Genomic DNA, 20000 nt, shown 5'->3' on the forward strand with positions numbered 1-20000 from the left:
TACCATTGATGTGTGCAGTTAACTGGATAACTTCCTGGTCATTGATCCAGATCAATAAGGGACATTTGTGTGCGTTTGTATGCGTGTGTAGTATCTCCAGCTGTTTACTTGATCGCAGGCTCCTTTTGCAGTAAGAATCACACTGCTCTCACGCCATAAGTTTACACTTATCTATAAACTATAAAACAATTAAACAATTAAACAATTAAACAATTAAACTATAGACTATAGACTATAGACTATAGACTATAAACATGTCATGTCAGGACCTGTGGGGGTTTAAGGCCATTGGGGAGGCACAAGCCAACGTTTAGGGGCGAAATTACCAGCCCTAGCTCTTTCAACCTGCCCCTGATCCAATTGGCAAAAACATAGTTATCTCTGTCTCCACCACCATTAGTGTGTGGTCAGTGTTCTGGAGAAAAGATGGTGGGTGCTCTATTCAGTCTCCTCATATTGCCGGAGACAAGGTTACCTTGCCCACACCTAACATCCAGGTCCTGCTGACTAGACCATGATATTACACTACCTTTCAGAAGTGAACTTGAAGCAGATATCCGTAATAGAACGGCCGTGGCCTCTCTGATCACAGGAAACGTAAAACAGGGAAGAATGGCAGTCCACCTTCCCGCAGTAAAGCCGTGTGGATGTACTGCGCCCTCTAATGGCTGGGTTAGGCATCTAACTGCCGGACACATAAGCCATCCTGCATAGACATTTCATAAACACAAAACCACCATCAGATGAGATTGATAGATTGACTTTATTAATGGATGCGGCTAAAATAGCAGGTCATACACAATACACTATACGACAGGTCTAATATAATGCTTATGAGCAGAGGACCTACATTCAGTGACACGAAGCCCAAAAAAAGACATTGCCCACCACGCCCGGTACCAAAAGTTGCCACTTCTTCGTATTTCCGACAGGAATAACTAGTGTTCACACTCTCTGAGATATTAACCTCTGACACGCATACTGTTTAACCCCCTGAATTAACTTGGTCTTTAATCATACATGCATCATATGCATTTCCCTTATGTAGGCCTATTTCACCAGCAACTTACACTTCATTCATTCATTCATTCATTCATTAATTCATTCATTCCGTTCAATAACAACTTAAAACTTGATAGTTAGCAAGGAACTCGTATTGTACGTACATTGAGTCTTACTAAATAAAATAAATCAACCAAGCTGGAATTTGCTGACGCTTGTTGACTGTAACGCCATGAAAAACAGGTGAGCTCCAGGTAGCAGCAATAACGAGTTATACAAGATAACCTCCACCCTGCCAAAACGGTATATCAAAATTATGATAACAGACAATAACTGAAAACTAGTAAACAAATAAATGTTCTAAAATAAACATGAAATGTTCTTTGTTAACGAAGTAAGATACGTACACGTATTCCGACTGGGATGTTTTCACGCCATGTTTTCAAACATCTTCGGTAAGTAACTTCTCCAAAGTGCTCATTGCTGGCCAAGTTTGAATACAATGTTATGAATTAATCAAGAGATCTTTTCCTTAATAATTTTGAATTCGCCAACGTATAACCATTCTGTCCCAAAATGTATTTTAAAAATACAAAGCCAAGTTTGAACTTGGGCAGGTAAACTAGCAAACAGTCTCAAACAGGCACGTAGCCAATTAAATGCGTCCATTGAACACGTACGCAGTACGTAGCGGAACCCCGCTCTACCATTGGCTAAGGCTGTTTGCACCTTTAAAGATCTCCTGGAGGCGGTTGTGGAATTATAGCTAATTTATTGGTAATTTGCAATAAACAATATTATATATTAAAATGTTACGCTAATGTTTTGTTGGTTGGTTTGTAGCCACTTCGTCAACTACTTATACCAATTTTGATAATTGTCCAACTAATTATCATTAAAGCGAGTCTTACAGTAAGTACAATTTGCTGGTTCTCTAGCTAACCTTAGCTCGACACTAGGCCAAAGGCCTCGGTGTAGTGATGTAATGTTGATCGCTAGCTAAGTTAAGGGGGTTCCTACTTGCTAGTACTGTAAACCTAACTCTAACATTTGGCAACATTATAATGTATTTGTGCGTGTTGGGTGCGATATTAGATCATGGCTAGCAGGAGAAGCGGCAGCCCCAGAAGGAAGAAGGAGATTGCAGAGCATCAGAAGGAACGGAGACGCGAGCTCCAGGCGCGCCACCGCGCCACACTGGCTGGTCTGTTTGATAGCTTGAGAAACGTCGTGTGCCCTTCAGAAAAAACTCCGGCAAAGGTAGGAAATAATAAATATCTACACGTTTCGCGTGATACCAAATTCATTGCAGGGTTTATTTTCTGATATGAAATACAAGATCAAAATTCACAACTTTTCATGAGGTAGCCAGCTAGTAGCTAAAAGCAAAATCGGAGATCGTGGCCACGCCCCCAATCCGCGCAGTCAAGCTGTTGCATTCTGGACTATTGAGGCAGAAACCGGCATGTCGTGATTGGCTGTATCTGAAATCGCATACTTAGCATACTATCCATACGACTTTCAATGACGCATGGGATGTAGTACAAGTAGTATGTTAGTATGCGGTTTTGAAAGGTGTTCAGAGTGTGTGAGTGTTTGTGTGTATCAGAGTGTGCGAGTCTTCACGTGTAACACAGTGGAAGATTCTGCACCGGGCCAAAGAGTTCCTGCAGAAACAGGAGGCTTGCTTAGAGGAGCTGCTATCGCTGAAAGGTGAGGTCTCGTTTGCGTGTCAGATCACAAATCAAAGTACGCGGTATATAACCGTCATGCTGCTCGGGTGTGAAACGTGAACACAGACACATGTGAACTCCAGACAGCTTCCCGGCGGACACGGACGGGCCGCGCACCTTGCAGGAAGTGAGAGAGGAGTACCGCCGCCTGCACTGCCAGCGCAGGTACGGGGGTCGGCCACTAGAGGGCAGCGTCTGCCCACTCAGCTCTGCATACACTTCAATGGGCCTCATATGAAGCCCTAATCTGGGGCATCCTGCTGGTTGCTGCGGTGTCTCTGAATGATTCTGAGCTCTGGGAAGAGGGTGAATTGCAGGACTCTTTTCAAAGCTTCCTTTCAAGCTGAAGGACAGTCAGAGACATGGAGGCTCCAGAATAAAAGAGCCAGAGAAATAAAGATTAAATATTAAAATTAAATAACACCCACTGAAATGACCACCACAGCATGACCACCACAAACGCAATATTGTAACTGATTTAAAATGTTTGCTGTGCAGTTTCTTTTCGGTGCACTGTAGCTTGTGTGCAGACCTGGGTTTAATTAATATTTGTTCTAGATTCAAATACTGCGCTCTATTGATCTTGCCTGGCGCGTTTGAGCCTGCAAGGAGGAGCAGATGGGTGGGGTTTATACTTTTGGCATCATCTGATACACCAGGCAAGCTCAGTCAAATGCAGAAAAGCCAAAACAATGACTATTCCACTTGAGCCCAGATGTGTGTACAGCATGCCCAAACTCTCATAAGTGTTCAGCGTACAATATGACCTCTCTGTGCCCCAGCTGGAGGCCGGGTTGGACGGGTCGAGCTGGTTCTGGTCCGGCTCTGCTTGAGGACTCAGACAGCAGCAGCAGTGAGGAGGACCCGGGGGAGATCCTGGGCATGTCCCGGGACAGCAGCACCTCCGTACCCAACATCCAGGAGTTTGAGGGGTGGGCAGGGCCTCCACACCACGGGGGGGGGCAGTCTCACCCGAAACGGGCCGGTGTGGAAGCTGCCTGGCGCTGCTCCACCTGCACTGCTTCATTAGTGTGCACTGTTCTCCTTAATGTTATGGGTTATGTATAAGCTGCAAAATGAACTGCTTACAGAAGCAATAGTTTCACTTAATTGCCTATAACAGAAGTATATCAGATTGAATTGCCTATAACAGGAGTATATCAGATTGTATTGCCTATAATAGGAGTATACCAGATTGAATTGCCTATGACAGGAGTATATCAGATTGAATTGCCTATAACAGGAATATATCAGATTGAATTGCCTATGACAGGAAGGTATCAGAGTTTCCTCAGAGGAAGTTGCTGATGATAGCTCATTAGCTAGCCAGCCACTGTGACAACCCAAAATAATAGGATCAGTGTGTTTAATTTGGTGTGACAAAATGTCAGTTGACGTAATGCGGAGTCTGACATTTTGGGAATAGCACACATGATTACCATAATGTGTAAAATGTGTGAGAATGCGCGTTCAGTCAGGCAGTTTGTTCAGGGCGCGGCCGAGCTCATCACCGCCTGTCCGTCCCCCACCGCCCTGCTGTGGCATTATCAGCAGTTCCAGAAGGTTCTTTCTGCAGTTTAAACACGTCACTCTACACTCTAACTGTGCCAGGAAAGCAATCATAACTCACACAATGGGAGGTGACAGTTTGTGTTTAGTTGTTGTCTCGGACACGCTAAGCTGGGAGCTCAGTTGAGTTTTTCTTGGATGCATATCCGCAATGGCTCCCGGCTCATTCACTACACAGCCCAGTCAGACACACCTGGAGCCGCAATGGCTCCCGGCTCATTCACTACACCGCCCAGTCAGACACACCTGGAGCCGCAATGGCTCCCGGCTCATTCACTACACAGCCCAGTCAGACACACCTGGAGCCGCAATGGCTCCCGACTCATTCACTACACAGCCCAGTCAGACACACCTGGAGCCGCAATGGCTCCCGGCTCATTCACTACACAGCCCAGTCAGACACACCTGGAGCCGCAATGGCTCCCGGCTCATTCACTACACAGCCCAGTCAGACACACCTGGAGCCGCAATGGCTCCCGGCTCATTCACTACACCGCCCAGTCAGACACACCTGGAGCCGCAATGGCTCCCGGCTCATTCACTACACCGCCCAGTCAGACACACCTGGAGCCGCAATGGCTCCCGGCTCATTCACTACACCGCCCAGTCAGACACACCTGGAGCCGCAATGGCTCCCGGCTCATTCACTACACCGCCCAGTCAGACACACCTGGAGCCGCAATGGCTCCCGGCTCATTCACTACACAGCCCAGTCAGACACACCTGGAGCCGCAATGGCTCCCGGCTCATTCACTACACCGCCCAGTCAGACACACCTGGAGCCGCAATGGCTCCCGGCTCATTCACTACACAGCCCAGTCAGACACACCTGGAGCCGCAATGGCTCCCGGCTCATTCACTACACAGCCCAGTCAGACACACCTGGAGCCGCAATGGCTCCCGACTCATTCACTACACCGCCCAGTCAGACACACCTGGAGCCGCAATGGCTCCCGGCTCATTCACTACACCGCCCAGTCAGACACACCTGGAGCCGCAATGGCTCCCGGCTCATTCACTACACAGCCCAGTCAGACACACCTGGAGCCGCAATGGCTCCCGGCTCATTCACTACACCGCCCAGTCAGACACACCTGGAGCCGCAATGGCTCCCGGCTCATTCACTACACAGCCCAGTCAGACACACCTGGAGCCGCAATGGCTCCCGGCTCATTCACTACACAGCCCAGTCAGACACACCTGGAGCCGCAATGGCTCCCGACTCATTCACTACACCGCCCAGTCAGACACACCTGGAGCCGCAATGGCTCCCGGCTCATTCACTACACCGCCCAGTCAGACACACCTGGAGCCGCAATGGCTCCCGGCTCATTCTGTACGCTGCTCAGCTGCACAATCTGACCTTTGCTGCAGATGGGCAGATCCGTCGATAGGCTCACGCTCATCTGCAATCCTCCAGGCAGGCATCAGCAGAACACTGAAAACACGAGGGGTGTGTTAATGGAGCCGTTTACATTCAGGATCGGATCGCATCGATTACACCGCCTTCCCTGGAATGCTGGGTATTCCCAGAGGACAATTTCAAAGAGCTGTTCAGGGCAGAAAGTGGAGGACCGTTCTAGCAGAGCAGAAATCTGCAGTTCAGTGGTAATCCAGCCTACCACTGCAGGCCTAAGCGGTTGTAACAGACCTTTCTCCTGAGATGAAGCTGTCAGGTTTCAGGCGTTCTGTGAGCTGTGGGCTTTACCCCCCCCAGGTACCTGCTGTTCTACAGGCAGACGGTGGACCGGCTGGTGGGGGCGGGGGTGTTGCCCCCAGGGCAGACGGGGGTCCCTGTGGTGTCAGAGACCATCGCTGGCCTGTGGCAGAGCCTGCCCCCAGAGTACAGGGCCTCCCTCCAGCCCTGCTGCCCCCGGCCTGCCCCGCTGCCCCCCACCCCGCCCTGCTCCTCCCAGGACAGCCTGGCCGCCCCGGGCTCTGCCTTCCAGGAGGTAACCGTGACGACCCACGCCACAGTGTTCCAGTGACCATTCATCTCAAACCATGCTCAAAAAATACCAACAATGCCACAGTTTGTAGTCCTAAGACCCAGATGAGAGCATTTCTGAGCCATGGGTTCCATCAGTAGATTCCCGTGATTTTTTCCCCCGTGGGGATTTTGATTTCTGCCAAATGTAAGGTCTGTGGTTAACATAGGCTGCAGAGAGCTTCGCGTTTCGCACTACGAGATAAGTTACATCTGCTAATATCACAACCGTGAATTCTGAAGCTGTTATGTGCTTTGAAACAGTAAGTTGCCTTAAGCTATACTATTGAGACTACAACAGTAATGTCGCCTGCAGGTGGGCTGGTGTGAAACATGGCTGCTGTTGTAGTCCCAGTGTAGCAGTGTTAGCACCTCAGTCACTCAGTCACTCAGTCCAGCTCTCATCAGATGAGCAGTGTGTCAGAGCCGGATGCAGGGACCGTGTGGAGTGTGTGTGTGCGTGTGCGTGTGCGTGTGCGTGTGCGTGTGCGTGTGCGTGTGCGTGTGCGAGTGCGAGTGTGAGTGAGTGAGTGAGTGAGTGAGTGAGTGAGTGAGTGAGTGAGTGAGTGAGTGTGTGTGTGAGTGAGTGAGTGAGTGAGTGAGTGAGTGAGTGAGTGTGTGCGTGTGCGTGTGTGTGGAGTGTGTGCATGTGTGAGGAGTGTGTGTGTGTGTGTGGAGTAATGAACGTGCGGTTCTCTGCGTTGCTCTAACAGGACTTGCTGCAGGACGCGTATGACGTGGTTCAGAGAGAGCTGCACCTGTCTCCAGGTGACAGGTAAACCCTCCTCCTTACAGCCGTTAGCATGAACTCACACACACACACACACTCACGCTCACACACTCGCTCACAGACACACACACACTCACGCTCACACACTCGCTCACAGACACACACACACACACACGCTCACACACTCACTCACAGACACACACACACACACTCGCTCACAGACACACACACACTCACGCTCACACACTCGCTCACACACACACACACACACTCACGCTCACACACTCGCTCACACACACACACACACACTCACGCTCACACACTCACTCACACACACAGACACACACACTCGCTCACAGACACACACACACTCACGCTCACACACTCGCTCACACACACACACACACACTCACGCTCACACACTCGCTCACACACACACACACACACTCACGCTCACACACTCGCTCACACACACACACACACTCACGCTCACACACTCGCTCACACACACACAGACACACACTCACGCTCACACACTCGCTCACACACACACACACACACTCACGCTCACACACTCGCTCACACACACACAGACACACACACACGCGTTCACAGCCCCACAGCTGGGATGATGGGGAGCTGACTTTGATCAACACCCCCTCCTCACCCCCCCTCAGGCAGTAGAAGCACAGTGGGGGTGCAGTGGCTACATACCGCTAATCCCCCCCCCGTGGTGCTCACAGTGGGGAATTACAGAATCTCTCTCTCACACACACACACACACACACACACACACACTCACACACACACACACACACATAAACACAGTCACTCACACACACAGACACACAGACACACACACACTCACACACATAAACACAGTCACTCACACACACACACACACACACACACACACACACACACACACAGAGTCACTCACACACACACACACTCACACACACACACACACACATAAACACAGTCACTCACACACACAGACACACAGACACACACACACACTCACAGACACACACACACACATAAACACAGTCACTCACACACACACAGTCTCACACACACACTCACAGACACACACACTCATACACAGTCTCACACACACACATAAACACAGTCACTCACACACACACACACACACACACACACACATAAACACAGTCACTCACACACACAGACACACACACACACTCACAGACACACACACACATAAACACAGTCACTCACACACACACAGTCTCACACACACACTCACAGACACACACACTCATACACAGTCTCACACACACACATAAACACAGTCACTCACACACACACACACACACACACACACAGAGTCACTCACACACACACACGCTCACACACACACACAGAGTCACTCACACACACACACGCTCACACATACACACACACACACACACACACACACACACACACACACCCGGTAGTTACAGTGTTTCCTCCTGCAGCCCGGAGATGGAGATGGACCTGCAGACTCAGAGTCAGCTCTGCAGCAGCATCATGGCCTTCATGCAGACCCAGCTCTCACAGGTGAGGGAGAGGAGGGTGAGGAAGAGCAGGGTGAGGGCCTAGCTCTCACAGGTGAGGGAGAGGAGGGTGAGGAAGAGCAGGGTGAGGAAGAGCAGGGTGAGGGCCCAGGGGCTCACAGGTGAGGGAGAGGAGGGTGAGGAAGAGCAGGGTGAGGAAGAGCAGGGTGAGGGCCCAGGGGCTCACAGGTGAGGGAGAGGAGGGTGAGGAAGAGCAGGGTGAGGGCCTAGCTCTCACAGGTGAGGGAGAGGAGGGTGAGGAAGAGCAGGGTGAGGGCCCAGCTCTCACAGGTGAGGGAGAGGAGGGTGAGGAAGAGCAGGGTGAGGGCCCAGCTCTCACAGGTGAGGGAGAGGAGGGTGACGAAGAGCAGGGTGAGGGCCCAGGGGCTCACAGGTGAGGGAGAGGAGGGTGACGAAGAGCAGGGTGAGGAAGAGCAGGGTGAGGGCCCAGGGGCTCACAGGTGAGGAAGAGGAGGGTGAGGAAGAGCAGGGTGAGGGCCCAGGGGCTCACAGGTGAGGGAGAGGAGGGTGAGGGAGAGGAGGGTGAGGGCCCAGGCGATGGTATGCTACTTCCTGCCACAGAAACCTGGGTACCTGGGTGTCAGGTGTGAAGGCAGTCTGGTCAATCAGCAGCACTAATTACCCAGGAGAGCAGGAAACTCAGCTCTCTAAAGTATAAACTCACTCCAGACTAAAGACCAACTGTCCCTGCGACCGGCTGTCCATTAATGCCCTTAATCACCTCAGTGAATGCAGTAACTGACAGGCCTGTCCTCCAATCCGTGCACTCCGTGTGATCTAACTCCTCCCCTCCTGCAGGACGAGTGGCTGGCTGCAGACGAGGAGGCGGGGTTTCTGAGGTGCACCGAAACCTTCGACGACGACTTATAAAAAAAAAAGAAAGAAATCCAAATCGACACTATTTAAGACTTTAAGACTTAAGTTCAAGTGATTTTAGTACCATTTTAGTACTTTTTGTAAGTTTGTAATTTCTCAGTTTGTCATTTATGAGTCTGTGTTCATATTTTATTGACATACTTGAAAGACCGATTGTCCACACTGTGCCGTTATGCTTGTTATTTAAGTAAGTAAATTAATACCTTAATAAATTAAATAAATTAATTCTATTTAATACATACACGAGACCCTGCTTCTCTGTCTGTGTTGGGTATCTGCCCCCCTGTCGACATGTTGCTTTTCTGCAATTAATGCCTCTCATTCACCCGTTCACACACTCACACACACACACAGACACTCACACACACGCACGGACACACACACGGACACACACACACACACGGACACACACACACGCACACACGCACGCACACACACACTCAGCTCGTGGGGGGCAGTTGGGTGGAAGACTCAAGATGGCCGCCGTGCTGGCAGTGAGATGCAGGGCTGGTCCTCCCTCGTGTGTTCTGCAGCTCGGCTGCATTAATGACCTTCAGTCTTAATGGGATTAATTACCTTCTGTCTTTAATAACCTCCGTGATGAGAGACACCAGCCTGGGAGCAGAGCTTTTCTTACTAAATAAATATCAAACGTACAGCAGCATGGTCAGGTCAGAGAGAGTGCTGCAGAGGCTATAACATTATTACCCATTATTATTATATAACATTATTACCCATTAGGCCCATTATTTACCTGCTGTGTCAGACAGCGTCTGCTGAGAGAATCAACCACACTCATCATTTCATTTTCTTTAATTCAAGTAGCAGCATGGCTGAGTCTCAACACACAGGATACACACGCGTGTGCTCACTCTCCAACACGGGTGACACGCGTGTGCTCACTCTCCACGCTACCCACACAAGTCCCGTGTGCACAAGGCAGTATCAGCAAGCTGCTACCCACCCCCACCCCACACCCACACACACACGCACGTCTCAGCCCCATGGTAATGACCAATCATTTGACTTGCAGACGGGGAGGGGGCGTGGTTAACCAACACTGCAGCAGTTAAATGTCCACAAATGATGACCCATTCCGCTCCTGGTCCTGGTCCTGGTCCCGGAGACTCAGTGTGTTTGTTGCACAGCAGGTAAGAGCAGACCACTACCCCAGTCTGGACCAGAGCCTGGTCTTCCTGGCTCACTTGTTGCTTTAGACACTGAAACTAACACACACACACACACACACACACACACACAAAATACTGACAGAAAAGAAGGGAAAGGACGGACCCCCACTCTGCTCACGCATGCCTCACGCAGCCTGCGTCACAGTGAGGGGGCTGCTGGGATAGCGGGTCCTCCGGTGTGCTGTACGACGGTTCTGCCTCTATCAAACCCAGCCCCACTGCCTCTATCAAACCCAGCCCCGCTGCCTCTATCAAACCCAGCCCTGCTGCCTCTATCAAACCCAGCCCCACTGCCTCTATCAAACCCAGCCCCACTGCCTCTATCAAACCCAGCCCCACTGCCTCTATCAAACCCAGCCCCACTGCCTCTATCAAACCCAGCCCTGCTGCCTCTATCAAACCCAGCCCTGCTGCCTCTATCAAACCCAGCCCCACTGCCTCTATCAAACCCAGCCCCACTGCCTCTATCAAACCCAGCCCCACTGCCTCTATCAAACCCAGCCCTGCTGCCTCTATCAAACCCAGCCCTGCTGCCTCTATCAAACCCAGCCCCGCTGCCTCTATCAAACCCAGCCCCACTGCCTCTATCAAACCCAGCCCCACTGCCTCTATCAAACCCAGCCCCACTGCCTCTATCAAACCCAGCCCCACTGCCTCTATCAAACCCAGCCCCACTGCCTCTATCAAACCCAGCCCCACTGCCTCTATCAAACCCAGCCCCACTGCCTCTATCAAACCCAGCCCTGCTGCCTCTATCAAACTCAGTCCTGAGTCCCACCCCCCCTCTTATTACACTGCATTAAAGGCATTTAGCAGACGTACAATGAAGTGCAGATCCAACCCAGGAACGAGTGCGTTTAGGACCCTGGAGGAAATTACAGTTCTGAGTCCTAGCGTGTCACACAGATGACCTCTCTCCAGAGGAAGCTGTGCTTGCTCAGCCCAAGACCCTGTGTGAACAGCACTGAGACTCAGGCCCTGTGTGAACAGCACTGACTCAGGCCCTGTGTGAACAGCACTGAGACTCAGGCCCTGTGTGAACAGCACTGAGACTCAGGCCCTGTGTGAACAGCACTGACTCAGGCCCTGTGTGAACAGCACTGAGACTCAGGCCCTGTGTGAACAGCACTGACTCAGGCCCTGTGTGAACAGCACTGAGACTCAGGCCCTGTGTGAACAGCACTGACTCAGGCCCTGTGTGAACAGCACTGAGACTCAGGCCCTGTGTGAACAGCACTGACTCAGGCCCTGTGTGAACAGCACTGAGACTCACACCCTGTGTGAACAGCACTGAGACTCAGGCCCTGTGTGAACAGCACTGACTCAGGCCCTGTGTGAACAGCACTGAGACTCAGGCCCTGTGTGAACAGCACTGACTCAGGCCCTGTGTGAACAGCACTGACTCAGGCCCTGTGTGAACAGCACTGAGACTCAGGCCCTGTGTGAACAGCACTGAGACTCAGGCCCTGTGTGAACAGCACTGACTCAGGCCCTGTGTGAACAGCACTGACTCAGGCCCTGTGTGAACAGCACTGAGACTCAGGCCCTGTGTGAACAGCACTGACTCAGGCCCTGTGTGAACAGCACTGAGACTCAGGCCCTGTGTGAACAGCACTGACTCAGGCCCTGTGTGAACAGCACTGAGACTCAGGCCCTGTGTGAACAGCACTGACTCAGGCCCTGTGTGAACAGCACTGACTCAGGCCCTGTGTGAACAGCACTGAGACTCAGGCCCTGTGTGAACAGCACTCAGAGTCTGATTGAGTGTAAGAGGACCCAGCGTAGGACAGCACTCGGAGTGATGAGTGATGATTCTGTTCGATTCTGTCTCTGATTGTGCTGAAACTCCAGCATTAGGGCTCAAAGCCTCCCCATCATCACACTGAAGTTTGTTTTGTTTTCTTGAACAAATGCATTCTGCAGCCAGCTCTTTAGTGGATCGTCATTTTGTCTCCCCTGCCAACACCCACCTACGAAAGTCGTTTTAGACGCCGTCCATCAAATCGTAGCTGTTACTGAGCAATGTAAAAACAGCTTTCACACCCCCCCCCCCTCCTCCCTCCATGGCAAACACAACCCAGTACAAATCCAAAATCTCACAAATATAAGGAACTGAAGACACAGCCTTCAAATATGGCAGACTCCAGGGAGGCCTCTTCACAAACTGTGATCCGCAAGACTGCTCTCCGTCGATGAGCAGGAGATGAAGAATTAAAAAGTAAAAAAACAGAAAACAGCAGGAGAAGCAAAGCCCTAATTGCCCTGCTCGTTTTCTATGATGTAAAACAGGAAACAGGAAACAGGGAGGTCATTTTTTTTGTGTTGTTTGGATGGACGGAAAAATATCTATTTTCCAGAATTTATGCATTTGTTCTTGTTTATTTTTTTTTGCAAAACCTATTGAACTGGAGATATGGAAACTCCTTACAAGCTCCAAGCTGAATAACCCCCAAAAAAACAGTTTTTCTGCACACACACTCATACTCTTATACACAAACACACACATACACTCTTATACACAAACACACACTCATACTCTTATATACACACACACTCATACTCTTATATACACACACACTCATACTCTTATACACAAACACACACACACGCTCATACACACACACATACACACACACTCACACACACACACACAGTCATACACAAACACACTTATACAAACACACTTATACACACACACACACACACACACACACACACTCACACACTGGTGTTATGGGGACCGTGGGGGTTGTTGGCCCCGCTCAACCCCAACACCTGAGATGGCGGTTGAGCCACATTCTCCTGTCCCCTCCTCCTCCTCCTCCTCCTCCTCCTCCTCGGGGTGGGAGGGGGTAACGGGCGGTCTCTGTGACGGGCTGCAGGGTGGGGAGTGGAGGGGCAGGGCCTAGCTGTTGTTTTCGGCAGTCATGTACTTGAGGGCGGCGAAACCATAGCGACGGGACATGTTCTGCTGGAACTCCTCCTTCAGGGTCTTCAGGCAGACGCGGTACTGCTTGTTGGAGCGGAACTTGGTGATGTCGAAGCTGGGCGCGTGGGGCATGTGGATCATGTAGGCGTTGGGCAGCACCACAAACTCGTACTCCTGCAGGACAGAGAGAGACCATGTCAAACACAAACTCGTACTCCTGCAGGACAGAGAGAGACCATGTCAAACACAAACTCATACTCCTGCAGGACAGAGAGAGACCATGTCAAACACAAACTCGTACTCCTGCAAGACAGAGAGAGACCATGTCAAACACAAACTCGTACTCCTGCAGGACAGAGAGAGACCATGTCAAACACAAACTCATACTCCTGCAAACTCTCCTGTGGAGAGAGAGCAAAGCCCCAAGACTTTGAGTTCTGCTCAGTTACAGCAGCAGGTGTGTGTACGTGGCCCAGGTGTGTGTACCTGGTGCAGGTGTGTGTACGTGGCCCAGGTGTGTGTACGTGGCCCAGGTGTGTGTACGTGGTGCAGGTGTGTGTACGTGGTGCAGGTGTGTACGTGGCCGAGGTGTGTGTACCTGGTGCAGGTGTGTGTACGTGGCCCAGGTGTGTGTACGTGGCCCAGGTGTGTGTACGTGGCCCAGGTGTGTGTACGTGGTGCAGGTGTGTGTACGTGGCCCAGGTGTGTGTACGTGGCCCAGGTGTGTGTACGTGGTGCAGGTGTGTGTACCTGGTGCAGGTGTGTGTATGTGGCGCAGGTGTGTACGTGGCCCAGGTGTGTGTACGTGGCCCAGGTGTGTACCTGGGCGTCCAGCTCCATGACGTGGGCCACCTTGTTCCAGCCGAAGCCCACGAACCGGCGGTCGTACTCGGGGCTGTCCCTGCGCACCATCACGTACGGCTCGAAGTCCGCCTCCCACTGCACGCGGTACGGCGTGGTGGCCGTCCGCCATTTGGCGAAGTTGGTGGGGGCGTGGCCCTTCGTCCACACGTGGTACCTGTGGCACACAGCAGATCACATGGTTGATCACGCAGGGCTCCGATTCGCTACAACAGCGGCTCCCAATCTGGAACCACACCCCCAGGATGTGTTAGCTGCAGGATGTGTTAGCTGCAGGATGTGTTAGCTGCAGTATGTGTTAGCTGTAGTATGTGTTAGCTACAGGACATGTTAGCTGCAGGATGTGTTAGCTGCAGTATGTGAGGATGTGTTAGCTGCAGTATGTGTTAGCTGCAGTATGTGTTAGCTGCAGTATGCGTTAGCTGCAGTATGTGTTAGCTGCAGTATGTGTTAGCTGCAGTATGTGTCAGCTGCAGTATGCGTTAGCTGCAGTATGTGAGGATGTGTTAGCTGCAGTATGTGTTAGCTGCAGTATGTGTTAGCTGCAGTATGCGTTAGCTGCAGTATGTGTTAGCTGCAGTATGTGTTAGCTGCAGTATGTGTCAGCTGCAGTATGCGTTAGCTGCAGTATGTGTTAGCTGCAGTATGTGTCAGCTGCAGTATGCGTTAGCTGCAGGATGTGTTAGCTGCAGGATGTGTTAGCTGCAGTATGTGTTAGCTACAGGAAAGAGTCACAGAGGGTAATTCCATAGACTAACAACACTTCATAGAACACTTATCTTTACAGGAGCATCTGAAGGAGACACCGTGTCCACTGTAGAAAGTGGAATCGATCTGGACTCTAGAATCAATATTAACATTGAGTATTCTCTCAATTTCAGCCACATACACGCGTCCTTCGTCACAATCCGCCGGGCATGAAACAATTCTCACAAACTATCGAGCTGCTCAATCAGAGGACTCCTCATAACTGACCGTTCTGCCGCTGAACAGATCCTTTCCTGCAGCAGGGTTCCACACACGAGGAGCCAGCAGCTCCTCTCATCCTGAAACTCCAGGAGGCACTGGTGTGTGATGGATGCAGCCGCAGTTCGTGCTGATAAATGACGGCTAAATGAAGGCTAAATGAAAGCCATTGAGTGCTGATTAAACTTTGCTTTCTGGCTGATGTGTTTCTGGTGCCGAGCCAGACGCTCCAGGGAGAGGTGCATTCTGGGTAGGGGAGTTTCACACATCGTCTCTGACCAAAGACCTGCCAGTGTGGTCATTCTATCTGAGAGTCTGAAATACGTCTTAAAATCAGCAACCGATTCAGACCCAAGAAGCCAGGTGAGCTGAGTTAACCATGTAACTGCAACAAAAGTATCAACCAAAGCCAGCACACCCTGCGGCTCTCCAGGACCAGGAGTGAGGACCCCAGCACACCCTGCGGCTCTCCAGGACCAGGAGAGAGGACCCTAGCACACCCTGCGGCTCTCCAGGACCAGGAGAGAGGACCCCAGCACACCCTGCGACTCTCCAGGACCAGGAGAGAGGACCCCAGCACACCCTGCGGCTCTCCAGGACCAGGAGAGAGGACCCCAGCACACCCTGCGACTCTCCAGGACCAGGAGAGAGGACCCTAGCACACCCTGCGGCTCTCCAGGACCAGGAGAGAGGACCCCAGCACACCCTGCGACTCTCCAGGACCAGGAGAGAGGACCCTAGCACACCCTGCGACTCTCCAGGACCAGGAGAGAGGACCCCAGCACACCCTGCGACTCTCCAGGACCAGGAGAGAGGACCCTAGCACACCCTGCGACTCTCCAGGACCAGGAGAGAGGACCCCAGCACACCCTGCGACTCTCCAGGACCAGGAGAGAGGACCCCAGCACACCCTGCGGCTCTCCAGGACCAGGAGTGAGGACCCCAGCACACCCTGCGACTCTCCAGGACCAGGAGAGAGGACCCCAGCACACCCTGCGGCTCTCCAGGACCAGGAGTGAGGACCCCAGCACACCCTGCGACTCTCCAGGACCAGGAGAGAGGACCCCAGCACACCCTGCGGCTCTCCAGGACCAGGAGTGAGGACCCCAGCACACCCTGCGGCTCTCCAGGACCATGGCTGCCAACCCCTGGGCTGGGGTTAGGGGGAGAGCGTGAGATGGGGGTGTACCTGAAGGTGAAGAGGGTGCCCATGTCCAGCTGGGACAGCAGCTCGGCTTTAGATTTGGGGAAGGACAGGCGGTACCGCAGCGTCTCGAAGGCCGGCACCACCAGCGCCTTCTTACTGTTCGCCATGTCCATCTGCACCACCGACCTCCTGAGGGGAGACCAATCACAGTGAAACACAACGTACAGGCCAATCACAGGTCTTCTCACACCATACAGACCAATCACAGCTCTGTTCACACCGTACAGACCAATCACAGCTCTGCTCACACCGTACAGACCAATCACAGCTCTGCTCACACCGTACAGACCAATCACAGCTCTGCTCACACCGTACAGACCAATCACAGCTCTGCTCACACCGTACAGACCAATCACAGCTCTGCTCACACTGTACAGACCAATCACAGCTCTGCTCACACCGTACAGACCAATCACAGCTCTGCTCACACCGTACAGGCCAATCACAGCTCTGCTCACACTGTACAGACCAATCACAGCTCTGCTCACACTGTACAGACCAGTCACAGCTCTGCTCACACCGTACAGACCAATCAGAGCTCTGCTCACACCGTACAGACCAATCGCAGCTCTGCTCACACCGTACAGACCAATCGCAGCTCTGCTCACACGGTACAGACCAATCGCAGCTCTGCTCACACCGTACAGACCAATCAGAGCTCTGCTCACACCGTACAGACCAATCGCAGCTCTGCTCACACCGTACAGACCAATCAGAGCTCTGCTCACACCGTACAGACCAATCTCAGCTCTGCTCACACCGTACAGACCAATCAGAGCTCTGCTCACACCGTACAGACCAATCACAGCTCTGCTCACACCGTACAGACCAATCACAGCTCTGCTCACACCGTACAGATGTGGACACAGGAGTGCCTCACCTGAGGTACTCGTAGAGGCCGTACATGGGCAGGAAGTCGATGTCGGAGAGGAAGACGTAGGGCGTGTTGACCTGCTTCAGGGCCACGTTGCGCAGCAGGTTGACGGGGTAGAACTGGCCCTCCTTGTAGACGATGTGGTATCCCACGTTGCCCCGGGACATCAGCACCTCGGAGCCCTGCGCGTAGCGGAGGAACTGCTGCGCCTCGGCGTCCGAGAGGTACAGCGCCAGGCTGACCGGGCCCTCCCAGTGCTTACAGATCGCCTCCAGCATCTGCAGCCTGCACAGCACAGCAAGACCCCCGAGTCAGCCCCCCAGCACAGCCTGATCCATCTGCATCATCACCCACCTGATCCATCAGCATCATCACCCAGCCTGATCCATCAGCATCATCACCCCCAACACAGCCTGATCCATCAGCATCATCACCCCCAGCACAGCCTGATCCATCAGCATCATCACCCCCAGCACAGCCTGATCCATCAGCATCATCACCCCCAGCACAGCCTGATCCATCAGCATCATCACCCACCTGATCCATCTGCATCATCACCCCCAGCCTGATCCATCAGCATCATCACCCCCAGCCTGATCCATCAGCATCATCACCCACCTGATCCATCAGCATCATCACCCCCAGCCTGATCCATCAGCATCATCACCCCCAACACAGCCTGATCCATCAGCATTATCACCCACCTGATCCATCAGCATCATCACCCCCAGCCTGATCCATCAGCATCATCACCCCCAACACAGCCTGATCCATCAGCATCATCACCCCCAACACAGCCTGATCCATCAGCATCATCACCCCCAACACAGCCTGATCCATCAGCATCATCACCCCCAGCCTGATCCATCAGCATCATCACCCCCAGCACAGCCTGATCCATCAGCATCATCACCCCCAACACAGCCTGATCCATCAGCATCATCACCCCCAGCCTGATCCATCAGCATCATCACCCCCAGCACAGCCTCATCCATCAGCATCATCACCCCCAGCACAGCCTGATCCATCAGCATCATCACCCCCAACACAGCCTGATCCATCAGCATCATCACCCCCAACACAGCCTGATCCATCAGCATCATCACCCCCAACACAGCCTCATCCATCACACTTCCCTAAAATGGGATTCTGGGATGTGTCACTGTGGGACCAATTATTCTGGAGGATGTAAATCTGAGCCAGGACCTGGTTATTAAAAGCAAATGTGTGCTTTAGGAGAGGAGAGACTGATGTGATTTTAATCTCTGAGTAACACTGCTGCTCTTTCACTGCAGACCCAGGGTTGGGAGCTGATGATTCGCTGGTCAGCAGCTGTGACTGAGCCGGGACTGATGATTTGTGGGTTAGGTGTCTTGCTCAGGGACACTTCGACACAGCCCGGGCAGGGAATCAAACCGGCAACCCTCCGACTGCCAGACGACTGCTCTTACTGCCTGAGCCATGTTGCCCATCACCTTCCACTGCTCACACTATAAAGGCACACATTTTCACTGCTAATCTTAAAGAGAGAATAGTTTCTCCAGAATAAAGATTTTTGTGGGTAATGGGGTTATATCTTGAGTCATGGCACAGGAGTGTGTTCACACAGAGAGCATCGAGGGAATAAGAGACACAGAGAGAAATGGGTCAGTGACTGAATCATCACATCCAGACACCAGGGCAATCACATCCCCACACCAGGGCAATCACATCCCCACATCAAGGCCAATCACATCCCCACACCAGGGCAATCACATCCCCACACCAGGGCAATCACATCCCCACATCAGGGCAATCACATCCCCACATCAGGGCCAATCACATCCCCACACCAGGGCAATCACATCCCCACACCAGGGCAATCACATCCAGACTGTGACAGACTGGGGAGAGCCCTGAGCCCATCAGCTATATCAAAGTGAGAACTCTCCTGCACAAATGTCTTAAATCGGCTGTAGCTGTTGAATCAGGGGTTAGGGTAGGAGTGTGAACCGTAGATCTCTTGTCCTCCGTACCGTACCGTAGAGGACGGTGGATCTCCAGGAACAGGGTTGGGCAGCCCTGCTCTAGCTGTTGAATGAGGGGTGCTTGGTTAGGGTTGGAGTGAAAACTTACAGGACTTACAGGAACAGGGCTTAGGTGCGCTCTGTTAGGGTTGTTTGGGAGAGGCTGGGTTAGGGTTGTTAGGGAGAGGCTGGGTTAAGGTTGTGTGGGAGAGGCTGGGTTAGGGTTGTTTGGGAGAGGCGTGGTCAGGGTTGTGTGGGAGAGGCTTGGTTAGGGTTGTTAGGGAGAGCCTTGGTTATGGTTGTTAGGGAGAGGCTGGGTTAGGGTTGTGTGGGAGAGGCTTGGTTATGGTTGTTAGGGAGAGCCTTGGTTATGGTTGTTAGGGAGAGCCTTGGTTATGGTTGTTAGGGAGAGGCTTGGTTATGGTTGTTAGGGAGAGGCATGGTCAGGGTTGTGTGGGAGAGGCTGGGTCAGGGTTGTGTGGGAGAG

General features: G+C 52.2%; 2 protein-coding genes across 6 annotated transcripts in view; one reads left to right on the top strand and one right to left on the bottom strand.

Moving 5' to 3' along the window:
* Positions 1–1936: 1936 nt before the first annotated feature.
* On the top strand, positions 1937–9474 carry LOC133118861 (stimulated by retinoic acid gene 8 protein-like). Its single transcript, XM_061229119.1, has 8 exons — positions 1937–2262; positions 2640–2715; positions 2819–2900; positions 3518–3667; positions 6022–6256; positions 7005–7066; positions 8506–8617; positions 9403–9474. The coding sequence occupies exons 1-8, from the start codon at positions 2101–2103 to the stop codon at positions 9472–9474; spliced, it is 951 nt and encodes a 316-aa protein (XP_061085103.1). The 5' UTR covers positions 1937–2100.
* A 3555-nt stretch (positions 9475–13029) lies between these two features.
* The window catches only part of large1 (LARGE xylosyl- and glucuronyltransferase 1), a 40157-nt gene continuing 33186 nt past the window's right edge, over positions 13030–20000 (bottom strand). For all 5 annotated transcript variants that reach the window (XM_061229419.1, XM_061229422.1, XM_061229421.1 and 2 more), the window contains 4 exons: positions 17514–17792; positions 16616–16762; positions 14422–14617; positions 13030–13773 (listed from right to left, as the gene is read on the bottom strand). In XM_061229419.1, the coding sequence (XP_061085403.1) occupies positions 13576–13773; positions 14422–14617; positions 16616–16762; positions 17514–17792 (820 nt within the window). In that variant the 3' untranslated portion in view covers positions 13030–13575. The remainder of the gene's footprint in view (positions 13774–14421; positions 14618–16615; positions 16763–17513; positions 17793–20000) is intronic.

The sequence above is a fragment of the Conger conger genome, chromosome 19, assembly GCF_963514075.1.
Source record: "Conger conger chromosome 19, fConCon1.1, whole genome shotgun sequence".
Classification (NCBI taxonomy): Eukaryota; Metazoa; Chordata; class Actinopteri; order Anguilliformes; family Congridae; genus Conger; species Conger conger.

Excerpts from the sequence above, each read along its gene's own strand:
- LOC133118861 (XM_061229119.1), top strand. The coding sequence starts at position 2,101 with ATGGCTAGCAGGAGAAGCGGCAGCCCCAGAAGGAAGAAGGAGATTGCA. Across the intron at positions 2,263-2,639 it reads CAGAAAAAACTCCGGCAAAG|TGGAAGATTCTGCACCGGGC; the intron begins GTAGGAAATAAT and ends CGTGTAACACAG. Across the intron at positions 8,618-9,402 it reads GGAGGGTGAGGAAGAGCAGG|GACGAGTGGCTGGCTGCAGA; the intron begins GTGAGGGCCTAG and ends CCCCTCCTGCAG.